The sequence below is a fragment of the Rhizophagus irregularis genome, chromosome 22, assembly GCF_026210795.1.
Source record: "Rhizophagus irregularis chromosome 22, complete sequence".
Classification (NCBI taxonomy): domain Eukaryota; kingdom Fungi; phylum Glomeromycota; class Glomeromycetes; order Glomerales; family Glomeraceae; genus Rhizophagus; species Rhizophagus irregularis.
Window position 1 is genome coordinate 2361354 of NC_089450.1, and position 15475 is coordinate 2376828.

General features: G+C 26.8%; 1 protein-coding gene across 1 annotated transcript; it reads left to right on the forward strand.

Annotated features, from left to right (window-relative positions):
- Positions 1-13689: 13689 nt before the first annotated feature.
- OCT59_014727 (uncharacterized protein) lies at positions 13690-14366 on the forward strand (the record flags this gene model as incomplete). The annotated part of the gene is made up of 2 exons (XM_066150204.1): positions 13690-14132; positions 14315-14366. The coding sequence occupies 2 exons, from the start codon at positions 13690-13692 to the stop codon at positions 14364-14366; spliced, it is 495 nt and encodes a 164-aa protein (XP_066002393.1).
- Between the last annotated feature and the right edge of the window lie 1109 nt (positions 14367-15475).

Genomic DNA, 15475 nt, shown 5'->3' on the forward strand with positions numbered 1-15475 from the left:
TAAATATTTGGATATTACATAATTACAAATTAAAATTATAAGTGTATTTCTTTTAAAAAATACTGTGATATTTCATAAAAAATATTTTTTTTTACTATTTTTATTTTTAAACTACTTGAATTTATAATTAATGAAAGAATTAATTTAAAATTCATGTTATTTCAAATTTTTGTCAACTCAGTTCTTAATTTTTATATTACATTTTTTTTTATATAAAATTTTTTTAAATTAAACTTCTTTTTCCAAACACACTATAATCTCCACTTTGAACAAATGAAATCAACTTCATTTATTAATTGAAAGTTGTTCAGGCGGGTTAAAAGCACTTGAATATTAATTTTCATGAATGTAGATGTAGTGCTTAGAGAAGATTGCATTTTTCTTGATGATATTAACTCTCTTTTCTGTTTTTTTTTTAATTTAGAGCGTAATATCTCCACTTTGGACAAATGAAATCAACTTCATTTATTAATTGAAAGTTGTTCAGGCGGGTTGATTCTACTTGAATATTAATTTTCATGAATATAGGTGTAGTGCTTAGAGAAGATTGCATTTTTCTTGATGATATTAACTCTCTTTTCTGTTTTTTTTAATTTAGAGCGTAATATCTCCACTTTGGACAAATGAAATCAACTTCATTTATTAATTGAAAGTTGTTCAGGTGGGTTGATTCTGCTTGAATATTAATTTTCATGAATATAGGTGTAGTACTTAGAGAAGATTGCATTTTTCTTGATGATATCTCTTTTTTCTGTTTTTTTTTTAATTAGAGCGTAATATCTCCACTTTGGACAAATGAAATCAACTTCATTTATTAATTGAAAGTTGTTCAGGTGGGTTGATTCTGCTTGAATATTAATTTTCACGAACATAGGTGTAGTGCTTAGAGAAGATTGCATTTTTCTTGATGATATTAACTCTCTTTTCTGTTTTTTTTTAATTTAGAGCGTAATATCTCCACTTTGGACAAATGAAATCAACTTCATTTATTAATTGAAAGTTGTTCGGGTGGGTTGATTCTACTTGAATATTAATTTTCATGAATATAGGTGTAGTGCTTAGAGAAGATTGCATTTTTCTTGATGATTAACTCTTTATCTTTTCTGTTTTTTTAATTTAGAGCGTAATATATCCACTTCGGACAAATGAAATCAACTTTATTTATTAATTGAATGTTGTTCAGGTGGGTTGATTCTACTTGAATATTAATTTTTATAAGATTTCATTTTTTTGTAGCTGTATTAACTTTAAAACACTTATTACAACTTGCATCATTATTTTAAATCATAAGAATTAATTTATATTATTGGCTAATTATAATCACATTGATACTAAGGATTTTTTTTATTTTTAATAATTTAATAAAATATTATTAAAATCAAATTCATATAAATGCAACTAATATTAATAATTGTAATTTAAGTAGTAAATTCATTAACCAAATCATGTAAATTCTATGCTTAAAGTATGTAATTTCTGTGATCAAATCAATATAAATTCAGCATAAATTATGGTCAAATCATGCAAATGATGCATTTTGTAATATGGAATTGTGCATTTTCTGTATTCCTATATAGATTAGAAATATTATTTTTAAGAAAAAATTGTATAAAACCTTATTAAAAACATGATTTTTTATAGGATCTAATTATAATAAATTTTATTATTCAGTAATATTTTAGTGATTTTACATACAATTCAATTTATTTATATCAAAGAATTTTTTTAATTATAAATGTTATATTTGGGGGACGAAGTCCCCCGGCAAATCGCATATTCTAGTTATATATATATATAGTATATATACAGATTTGCCATTTTAATAATAAAAAAATATATTATCATGTGATAAATATAAAAGAAAATACTTCCCACCTCGGCATATGGATATTTCCACTTCATATTTTCTATTATGATATTAATAAAAAGGATATAGAAATCATAATTAATTATTTACTTTAATTAGTGGTCAGTTTGGACAGTCCTTTAAAGTTTTGTCATACAATTGTTACAAATTGTCTGGATCATGACTTTTACAATGGCTTATAATAATTGATGAAAACGTCTTTTAGCCTTAATCAATTAAAGATAATTTTTTTTTATTGCAAAACTTAATAAAGTTTATTGTCCAGCGTTTTTTCATCGAATCTACTATTCAATTACATGTGTTAATAATATTATTTCTTGTATAAAAAAAATCGTTTTTTGTAAAAGATTTCTTTTTTTGTTATAGCTGAAATTTCTTCAATAAAAACTTTTTGAAGAGTACTCCTTATCATGGAATAAACAAACGTAATTTAAAACTAGCCAATAACGCCATATGATCTTCTATGAAAGTAAGGTAAAAATATAAGTTCGTTGCATTGTAACACAATGAAATTATAATGACTTCATAAGTACCATTGCATATTTCATAAGCTTCCAATCAGTAATATAAAAAATTCCTAATGAATCTAAGACAACAAATAGAACAAAGTTATAAGAAAATTACTAGTCAATCCTTTTTTGTGTACAAATCAAATCAAGAAATATACAAGTTTTCCATTTACTGTTTAGAGAGCTCTCAATCACTTTTATCTTGAATGGTAAAAGACGAGGCGTAAAACTTTTAATGAACTGAGAAAAATAAGCAAAAGTCTGTAAATGAAATTATTACTTTAGAACATAATAAGTCGTGTAACTTTCGCTGCACCAAAAATTTTTTTTTATTTGCACCAAAAATTTAATTTATCTTGATAAAATTAAAAATGTATTCATGAAAAATAACAATCTAATAATAATTTCGATAAAATTTTTCTCACCTCAGTCATATCATATATACCACGGTTATTTATTAACGAAATAACGAAGTTATCTCATCTTTTATTCTTGAATATGATTGATAGTAGTATTAATTATAAATTGTTTGGTCCTTCTATTGTTCTATTCATTTATTTTACGTAAAGCAGGAGAATTACAATGAGATCCTTCTATTGTTCCGTCTTATCAGTTCAACCTATTAATTTTTTATCATCAAACCACGTGATGTCGAAAACGTATTTACTATTTACGAGAATCCAGATGGTGGATTTTATAGTTAATATTTTAAGAAGGGTTTACTATTCTCGAACTTGATACTCGCAGTCCACAGATCGATTAATTATTTAACTAGAGAAACGGAAACCATTGTAAGTCTGGAGAGAAAAAAGATAAAACAAAATTTGCGATTTCATTGGATGACGTCACGTGAAGGACCAAATTTTCATTAGTAGTGCCATACTGTATATAGTCCTTCGCTTCGTTTCAGACAATAATGTTTTGGGCTGAATCAGAAAAGGAAATTCTTAATAAATAATGAAGTACTTATGATATAATAAAGTCTAACTTTTTTTTGAGATCAAAAAAATTTTATGAATGAAAGAAAAAAAAAATTATTCCCTTATATAAACTTTCATATCAAATACTCACTGAAACACTGAAACAAACTATAAATACTTTAGATATAACGATAAAAAGTAAAAAAAAAGTTTTTAAGATAATTTTAGAAATTCTTTGTATGCGCTTTTACTTTATTTTACGTGGACAACACTCATTAATGGACCTCAAAGTTGATCACCTCTTTATTTGGTTAGCTACGGTAACTTCTAGTATAAATTTAACGAACATGCAAAAAGTACATTTAAAATTTACATTTATATCACGGACGCGTCATAAAGTTTACCCGATCTAATAACAATAGAGCGATGGATTCGATTGTAATAATAAAATTTTTTTGCATTGTACAACAACACATGAATTAAAAATTCAGCGATACATTTAAAATATTCCTTAATATATTTAGTTTTCATCTTCAAATATTATTGGATTGAATATTAACGTCAACGGAACGAACTTATTTCTTCCGTAAAATCTGTATATTTTTTGTTTTTTGCTTTCTACTAATTTAATAAAAAATAGGGGTACAATTTTATTATAACGGAACGAAAACAATTTCATTAGTCATTTTTAATTTCTTGAATATTTCCTTTTTATAACTTCAGTAAATTATTAAATAAAAAGCTGCGTTTATGTAAAAATCTAAAAATAAAGTTCAAATAATGTAAATAGCATGTTTAGATATTTGATGTCATTTCCGGAGCACAAGTGTAACTAAATGAGTCTATCACACGTTGACTCAATTTTTGAGCGTGTGAACGGATGGACATTTTTTGTGAACCCTTTATGAAATCTATCTGTAGAATGAATACAGTCCTTCGTTACATTCTGACTAATTACTGAATCCATTAAAAACATTTACCATGAACAGGCAATAACTAAAATTCAAACATAAATATTAACTAGTAAATAATGACATTTCGAGATAACGATGATGAAAATATTAATATAGGCATTTCTTCAACATAATAACTATCAGCAACTTCCATGTCCAATAGCATCTCAGACAATAATAACATTAATTATCAAAAGTCAATCTACAATGACACTGACACTTCAAATAATAATGTTAATATTTTTCTTAATCGCAGTTATCAGCATTAACGAGAAAGCATACTATATTATGAGCCTGTAAAGTACTATATATTTAAACAAAGTAAATTGACAATATTCTAATAGTGTGCACGTTAAATTTTCTGTGATAAAATTTTTCTCCAAAAAAACACGTAAAGTCACTAAATATAGGAAACTTTTCTTTCAGGAACGTCATTATCAGATTTTAAAAGAATTTAATTTTCGCGAAGTATTAAAATACAAACGGTTAATAATTTTTTTTTTAAAAAAAAATTAAATTGAAATAATAAAAAATAAATATATTTTGAAACCATCTTTGTTGGACATTAATTCTGATCAGATTTATATTACTATATAAACCAATTTTTTTATTTTTAGTATCAATATTAATAAAATATAGTTATATAACCTCTTACAATTAAATATTTAAGTAAAATCAGTACACTTTTCAGCCAAACTTATTCCGCCTAAACTTGACCCTCAGATCGATTAATTTTTGAAGCACCATACATTTTATATAAAGGATTAATGTATAAAATCATTTATTAATTATTACTATGCAATTTATAATTAGAAATAAGTAAATATACACCCTATAATTTATTATTATACAAAGAAAAAATTTATTATTTATTAACGAGAATAAAAAACTGAACTATTTCAAATTGTTTATAGTAAATGAAAAGTTTGATCATAACTAATTTTAAACTAAATAAATGGTAATAGCCTATGTATGTTAGTTGGGATAAAAAAAAACGAATATTGAATTTTTTTTATGAAATAAGAAAAGGGAATTATTTTTCTCAAATCTAATAACGAATAAATTAATAAATTTAAATTACAGAAGTACGAATCATATTTAAAAAATGGAAAACAAAACAAATATAATAGAATAAGAAAAGTTTCTTACCTGTCAATTTGTTTTAGTTATAATCAACGGAAAGAAGAACCGTTAAAAAATTGATTCATCAACAAATCATTTGTATGTTGTCGAGGAAGGTTCGCGATACGCCTTAATGTGTCTTCATTGTTCTGAATGTTTCTTCTGTATATCACTATAGTTTTTTGACTTTTTCGTATTCTTTGAGAAGGCATTATACGGTATTTGTTTTTTGAAGGAGGAATAATTTCAACCGTATTTATATAAAATTTCAAATAAAATAATATAAACCATATTTAACCAATTCAAATCACGCGTAAAGACTAGTCGATAGGTAGTTCATAAGAAAGAATTTGGTTTGTACACATATTATGCAATCATTTGTTTAGTTACCAATCCAGCCAAGTAATAATAATGAACAAATCTTTTTTTTTCCAATAGTAATCATTTGTTCATTGTTTATATTTTCAGGTACTTTATTTACTCGCAAAGAAGCAATCCTATTCGTGGTTGGTTAATCAGTTCCTTTTACATAGTATATTTAAAAGTCCTTTTTGAAAAATAATTAATGACCACATATAGTTTCTTTCAATTAGTAATTATTTTTTTTAAATATACGCATTTTATTTCTTAATTATTTAAACAAGTCGTCGAATTAAATGGAACCATTTTGTTACCATGTGTGAAAGTTACAAAGCTACACTTTCATTATATGTGGCAAATGGCAATGCCCGCGATCGGTATATAAATAACCGGTAGACCGGTAGATGTTGGTAGTTTAATTGAGAAGAGTGGCTTATTATAGCGTAATACTTTTTAGAAATCAAATCATACTATATATTTTTCTTTTAACAATATACAGCATAATCGTTTTTAGTTGACATGACTTTATAACGTTACATTTTTAGTTATTAAGTTATTTATAATAATGTATAGGATAATTAATTACCCATATACTATATTACTAACTATACCCGAACTCAGAAAATTCCATAATAATATAATATCCGGTTTTTATTCTTTTTTCAGAATCAATTCATATTCTTTCCGAGAATTTCGGTGATTTCTTATAATAAATGTACTACTTTATGTTTCAAATATTTATTGAAAAGCAAAGTTAAAATTGACTATTCCTTTTTAAGTTTCCTTATCAGCTTACCCAAAACCTATGATGATTATTTTCTGATAGGTGAACTTTAAATTTTCTCCGTTTTTATTCTCCTTATACATAATTACTCACGAGGTGATAGTTTACAAACAATATAAATCTCCGATTGTAACGACTACGTTTCACGGAACACAGCCACACAATATAAGGTTCCCAATTCACATAATATATGACAAAGATTTAATTGAATACGCGTGAATGCATGATAATGTAAACCGATCAATAAAAAAGAATTATTTGTATACTCTAGAATCTTCCATGGAATGATGAGCCCGTCGTTTTATAATAATAATTTATTATTGCATAACAAAACTACAACAATTAAGTTTACATCTTTATTGTTCGACACCTTTCTTTCAGAAATATAACTTGTATGAGATTCCAAATTAGTCCATTTCACGGAGTGTTATTTATCTAACTTCCGTTATATATTTGCCGATCACATTCATAAACAAACGAGCATTGAATTGTGTGACAAATAAATTATATGTAATCAACACCTGACCTTTATATAATATTTCTGGGTCATCAAAGGAAAAAAAAAATAAATATTTATGTTTGCCATCTAGTAATACTAGATTGAGCCTATATCTTATACGCATGTGTAAACGCAAGATAAAGATGAATATGTAAGATTATCAAACTGAAATTTACAGTATATATCTGAATTAAAAAATTTTTTCCCATGTCATTTGCCCTAAACTTGCAACTTTAATCCGCATAAAAGCAATTATAATTCTTTTTAATGGATATTAATAATTTTTCGATCGTAATAAACTTTTTCTACTAGTGTATATACCGTATTTTGCGGTAAGTGAACACCCCGAAAGTAAGCACCCCTGGTCAGAATTATAGCGATTTTGGCCAAAATTATGAGGATCTTGGCCGGCATCAAGTGCAAAAATGGGGTGTTTATATACCGCAAAATACGGTATATATACTACATTATGAAACTGATACTTAATACCATAAAGTGATCGGCAAATAAAAAAAATATTTCCTGGTTTTTGATTGAATGTATCATGTATGGTAATGGGCTTAAGTAAATATTACGGAAAAAAGAAAATAAGATGAATCTCATCTAATAAAATAAATCAAAATATTTGAACAAATATTGCAGGATAATTTATGTCGAGATATAACCTTTATGACTTTATCATAATCATATCTAAACTTAACTTTTCGTGTAATTTAAGTCATGCACTTCCAAAATATTTATTTATAACAATTTTTGATTTAATTAAAATTTTATTTTTATCATAAAACATCAAAAATTGAATCTAGACTACATTTGATCAAATAAGTTAAACCTTTTTGGGAATCGCCAAATCTTCATTATCATCGGTCATTAAATTTTGTGTAACCCTTGAAAAATTTTCGTCTGAATAGATCTAACTTTTGGTAATGAAGAAATTGGATTTTTACCATTTTTACTCAATAAAAAATAAATGGTATAATTTTCGTGCTTTATTTATATGGCTAAAACAAAATATTTTTTTAAAAAATTAATATAATATCGCGAACATATTAATTGCGCATCATTTGTGCGACACCATTTTAATCTGTTGATCACTTTGTTCTTTTTTTTTGCGGAGATTGAACACCACAATTCATTTTAAACCATTGTTTCTAGTTAATAACCATCAGAATCGGTTGTTACATAAATACGACTATATAATTATTTAACATTTATATATACATGTAAGGCCACACAAATTCAATTTTTCGGTTCACGTAACATTGAAATTTAAAATCGACCCGGGGACCCGGGGTTTATTGTTTATTAGTAAAAAAAGTTTATATATAAAATTGTGACATTTGATTGGTTGACTTTTAAAAGGGAGGAATTTATTTTCGCTCTAGAAGTTCTCAGCCGCGTGATAAACTTACCCGCCAATAAAATTACGTTCTGATCACATGATAAATTTTTTATATATAAACTTTTTTTTATTGAAATTTGAAAAAGTGACCCGGCCGGGTGAAGTGAACCGAAAATTCGAATTTGTGTGGCCTAAGTAAAAAAAATAATTTATTTTGCCGGGCGAGAAGACAGAAGCGCTTTTGAAGGAACTAAAAGTCAAATTTTAATTATCCACTATTAACTATATAAGCATTGTAGTTCTGTATTAAACTAGTTTGCTGAACGTGAATAATTAAGAAATAACATCCAGAACAATCCGTTAGATTTATTAGAAAACCGATTTAACCGGGATACTGCAAATCAAGTATAATGAATATATGGTACCAGATATTCATAGTGATCCTTATGATTTACTTGTACTGTATTTTGTGATCTTTAACTAGTAGAAATGCGTTTATCATCAGGGACTTCTTCCATGGATCTCTAAAAATCACAAGTGGATTATAAATTATTAGATTATAAATTATTAGATAATTATTAACTTAACGTACTTAACGCACGTACAGTGGGGGTGTACAATATTAACGTACATACTGGCCCGAGTTTAGGAGTCATGCACTTACACGTGATAGCGTTGACATTAGTTCGTACGTACACCACTGAAGGAACCCCTAGCTTAATAATTGTTAATATTCAGATTTTATTAAATAAAATTATTTATAAATGAGAATCATTATATAAAAAATTAACAAGTAAATCAAGAAAAGCTCACATGAGTTTCCATAGACGAACGTTACTTTCAATTTAGGCTTTTAATTAGACTGTATCAAGTTTTGTCAACCCGGTGCTGATCTTTATCAGAGCCGGACATTTTGTCCATTGTCAGCACTGAGCTGATCTTTTGTCAGACCCGGACATCAGAACCTTTTTGACCAGCCATATATATCATGTTTTCTACAAAAATTCCGTGTGATAGCGTGATTGCGTGAAACTAATGTAATAAATTTGTTAAACACATTTTTCTTTATGTTTTGTTAAAAATTTAAACACACCATAGTGTCCAACACAATATTTTTTATTTTTATTTTAACGTGATGGTAAATGACTGATCACGTGCCATTTGTAGTCATATCTGATATAGTGTTACGATCCGGATGGATTCGTCATCCGTTTAATCCGGTCCGAATGATCTGGATGACCATCCGAATGAATTTCAATATAAAATCCGGATGACCAATCCGTAAATAACGGATGATCCGGATATCCATCCGAATGGATCCGTTACTAATCAAACGGATGGATAGCAGATGTGAATCATTCGTTGATCCAATCCGGATGGTTTCGAATCGGATAAATTCGCGGATTGGCGGATTGACGGATCAACGGATCGCAACACTAAATCGAAATTGTATAAATTATTTTGGCCAAAATTATTTATACAATTTCGATTCGTGAATAAATCATATCGCGTGATATTATAAATTTGTAATTCTAGCTGGTATCATAAACCTGACCTGAATTAAAATTGTACTCGAACCTGAATATTCAGGGGCCATCACTGGATCGAAATTACTAATTCACATGCTAACGTAGATTTTATAAATTAATAAATTTTATTTTTCTAAAATATAATATAACCATGAGTTCATAACAAAAATAATATTTTGGCAATTAAAGGGATTTTTATTAAATAAATTATTTATTACTTGACTATTAAAAAAATATATATATAAAAAGAATAAAAGTTAAAAATCGTTTATAAGGAAGGAACGTAACGGCATTAATTTCGAACCCAGTAAATGGATTTTAATACTATGAGCAAAACACCTATATTATTGACAGTTATGAGTAATAATTTGATTCGATTCAATAATTCAATATGTTTCCGTTAATAAATTACCTTCTATATGCCCTACTTATTATATTTCGTTGTCTTTATTTTCCATTCTCTCCCACGATCTTTGAAGTCCGCGTTTTCCACGTTATTAAAGAATAGATATACCCGAATCACATCCATTATCTTACGTCGATCTACTTAAACATAATCACTTGGCATGTCATTTGTGAAATGAATCTCTTACGACATACTACATACCTGATTGTCTTGTGTATCTAACAGATAATCATTAATTGGTACAATAACGCACTTATTATTTTCTATGAACATCCGTGTCACATCTCTAAAACGCCTGGAATATGTAAAACGAAATCATTGATTTTAGAGATTTAACAACTTGTTGCATAGTGGGTTGTTTATTTGGATCATCTTCTCAACACTCGACATTCTACCAAAAAAAAGAAGGAAATTAGATAGCCTAAATGATTAGAATGCACAGTAATTTTTCATGAGATCCGAAACTTTGACCGATATTCATCACATCCCTACCCAATAATTAATTATACTTACTGATATTATATTCGATAAGAGTATCTTTGACATCAAATTCCGTCTCTTCGTCCTTTTTTAATATCCGTAATTAATTTTTGTTATACTCTACATTTAATGTAAAGATTTTCAATGCCATCAACATAATACACAGTGAAATTCGATATACCGGAACCTCGATATAACGGATCATAAGTAAAATCTTGATATATTGTAATTGGGTCTGGAACGGATTATCATAACGTATAATTAATTTACCCTTGATATAACGGAATTCTTGATATAACGGATTTTTGACAAATTTTACTAATGGAACGGATGGTTCCATTATATCGAATTTCACTGTGTAATTCTGCCTTATATTATGACGATGAATAAAGTACATTGCGTGATCGCTAAATAAAATAATAATATTTGTTATTTTAGTAATCGTAGGCGGATTAAAGACAAAAAATACTAATATTACCAAGTCACAATAGATAATTACTTCTTTATGCATGTTACAGCATTTACAAGTTAAAAAGCTGATCGATACTTACAGTATTGCTCCACTCGATTTTATCCGCCATCGATATATTTAAACTTGTCTCTAATCTTAAGATTCCATAAAGTCGAACAATAATATTTCATGATAAAGTTCGAGTTTTAGCCGTAAAACTATTACAATTTAAACGAAATTAATTTTGAAGATATTAAAAAAAATTATATTTGATGATAATAATTATATACCTCGTTATCGAACTCTCCAATAGCCGAGTTACAGTATGTGAATATTTTAGAAACTTTTCCATTTTACACGATAAACACTTTCAAAAGAACCATGATGACGACTAATTATAACTCATAATATTCATAATATTTAGAGTATTTTTCAGCAGTTGTTTTTTGACTTAATGTGAGGAACGGAATTATTTTTATTTTTTATTTTTTGATAATAGTTTAGAATAATGAATAGCAACAAGTACAAAAATAACCTAGAAGGTCAAGGCACTTTTCTTTTACTAAACGTAAGCTATACCAAACATCGACACGAAGCCGATGCGAGGAACGGAACTGGGTATTGGCTTTATGATAGTAATATGCAGTACGAGGTCACATGCGTGATTATATGTAGAGAATTTCCCACCCTAAAAATTAATGTCACTGCACTTAATAAGCAAATAGAAAATATTTGTTAAAACAACAAATAATATGACAAAGCATTTTTGAAAACGATAAAAAATTCACGTTTGTTTTATGACTCACTAAAAGATGCACAAAAATGCACGCCTATTATGTGTATACATGTAGGGCGCAACTTTGCATTATGTGAAAATTACGTAAAAGGAATTCTTGTTGTAAACGATTACACGTGTTATCTATTTGATGTGATTTATTTTATTCCCATTTTAAAATTCCTTTAATGATCGTAGAAAATTTCGTTAAAGTTTCAAATTGTTCAAATCCACATTCCTTAATGTACAGATAATCATTTATTTTACTAATTATATATTTAGTATTAAATAATAAAGAATATATTACGTATGTTGTTTATTATAATAAATCAATTAATTTTTTTTTTTAGATTCACTAGATCAAGAGTTTAATTAAAAGAAATAAAAATTAATATTAATCTTAATTTTTCTTTTTTTTTTGTTAATTATAATTAAAATGAATATATTAATTATAAAAAAAAAACTCGCAAGAAAATTTTACTGAAAGAATCAATTTTTTGCAGTTACAGATTTTATTGTACCACAAACACTAATCTTGCGTTATCACACATGAAATACATGTGTATAATGAACAAACTAATTCTTTTTCCATTCAATTCCTTACAGACTAAATAATTTCACATGAAATTTTATTTTAAACATAGATATCATGATTGTACTCCTTGAACGCCGGTATCTGATTACACACCTTCTCTTGTACTACCTTTCAGAAATAACTATTGTTACTAGAATATCATGGTGCAGCTTTGACAGGTAAGTATTTTGTGAAGAACAAGCCCTCCATCTGTGGAATATCAATAAAAAAACCACGGACGAAGATTATGAACCATGTTATAATTATCGTTACAAATATGGGAATAGGATCCCTGTAAAGAAATTTTAACCGTAATTTCTGTAAAAATTCCGTTAATATGATACATTTCGTAATAACACGGAATAAAAAACACGGAATAAATTTTTTATAGGGCGTGTAGTAAAGTGATTTTATTTGAGATTTAACTTGATGGTATTTCATGACTTTAAAAAATATATAAAATCTAACACTAGTAATTATTAATTAGTTTTGCCGTGTGGGGTAATTAACTTTCCAAATGGAAAATAATTAATGAATGAATTTACATTAGTAAGACCGAAAATAATTTTAATAATACGATACTAAAAAAATCACGGAATAATAATTATGAAACATATAAATAATATATTATATTTAAAGTGATTTACTTGTTCATTTATTTGATACTTAGACTTATGATATTAAGTTTCATTCATGTATGACTTTAAAAGTAAATAGATAATATGGGGTATTAACAAAATAAGGCTTTCCAAACGGGGTATGACCGTAAATAATGAAAACTAAATGAATATTTGTTTTAGTATAACCGAAAAATAATTCAATGTGACATATGGACTAACGTTTAATAGACTTTTCCCCATACCATCAGTGAAAAGGACGAATGATATGAACCGATTAAACCTATATTACTATACTAGTGATTTTATTATAATTTGTGATTTCCCCGATTGCTGATTCGATACTTTTTAATTGAAATCTTAATTCATTCTTACATTTACAATATTGGTCGTGATAATTAATAAAATTAAATCAAAATGCATGTATAAAACTTATATAAAATGCCAGTTTTTCCTTGAATTTGGACCTTGTCCCTCAATTAGAATCAAAAAAAAAACAAAATGCTCAACTTAGCATTAACTCATCGAAGCCGGTCCATTATCGAAAAAAATTCTTATACTAAGATTGAATTGCTGCTAGTGTATACGGCGTTGATCAATTCAGGGACCATTCAAAAAGTTCTAAATTCAAGATATTTTAATCAAAATCTCTTGAAGCACTTTAGAAGACATGGTCAAGGTTTGATTTGTCAATTCGAAATTGACAGTTCTCAGAAAATTAAACTACTCACTACAGGTGATTTACCTTCAAAAGAGAATAATATAGAGTTGCTTTTTTATTTTCACTCTGTTAGTCTTCGCCATGTCCCTAGAAATATTGGATATTCGATAAATAAAATTGACATATCTATGCCTAGACAAAAGTTACTTCAATTAAATTTTAGTAGAGAACATCAACTCAAGGTTCGTCACAAAAAAAAATTGTATCAAGGAATTTCCTTAAGGTATGATCAGTTAACTTTGATGTTAAACCTTAATGTCATATTATATTATTTCATCCATTCTAATTTTTCTAAAATATGAAAATTTTAATTCTTTTTAAAACAATGCATGCCTGGTAAATAGACCTTTAATCGTTTTGAATAACTCCATTATTAATGTTGAAACATCACGACGGATTAAACAGAGAAGACGAAATCGATTTACAAGAAAACAATGTGAACACGCAAGATTTATAAATCGGATAATAAATCTTCCTAGACAAACCTCGAGTAATCCATTAAGGAATCAATTTTTTAACGGATTTACGTTTTAAATATTTTTCTTTGGCAGCTAATATTAAATAACCAACGAATTCAACGAATTGGCAAAATTCGACAGATCGAAAAATTAATATTATTTTTTAGATGAATCGTATAACTAAATTGTAATCGTGGCAATTTAGTTCTTTTCTTAACGTATTTTATTTTATAGTGACATTCGTTATTATATTACAAATTTTTATGATTATGCTAACACAAAAAACATGTTTTAAAACAATTTTGGCGTTTTAAAACATGTTTTAAACGTGTTTTAAAACATTAAGCATTTTACAAGTCTTTACTACGTAAAACATATTTGCAATAAAAATTTAAGCACTTTATTATATAATATATATTTACAGTATAGCCGGACTGACCTTGTTTGGAATTTTATTTTGTAATAGCTTAGTGATACTACTATTCGTTAAATAAAATGTGCGCTAACTCTTAAAAAAAAAATTATATAATATATCAATTTTAAATCTTCTAAACGATCAATTAAATCAATAACTAATGTCATTTCCACATTAATTACACACTTTTGACGAGGTGTTTTTCGTAACTTTTCAAAGGGCTTACGGACGTCTTCTGATGATAGTCTTCCACGAAAATAATTTTAAAAAAAGGTTGTTTAAAAATACAAAAAAGGTCATTAAAATAATTACGCAATAATCCGATCAATGTTTTAAAACAAAAAAAAAAAAGTTTTAAAACAATAAGAAACTGATTTAAATTGTTTTAAAACATCTTGTTTTAAATCACGTGCCATCCCTAATACCATGTTAATGAGTATTAAAATAATTTTGGTTAGACTGTTTATTTTTAATTAACTTTACGATATACTATGTATTAAGATTGCAAAATATATTTTACACAGTAATTATATGATTTGTTTATCAAATATTTAATGATCAAATATATCATAATGATTGGTGCTTCCTTTCATTTCTTATCAATTTATCTTTATACATTTTATTTCTACAGTAGATAATATAACGATTTGATATCAAACAAATATCTAATAATAGCAACTTCAATTTCTAATG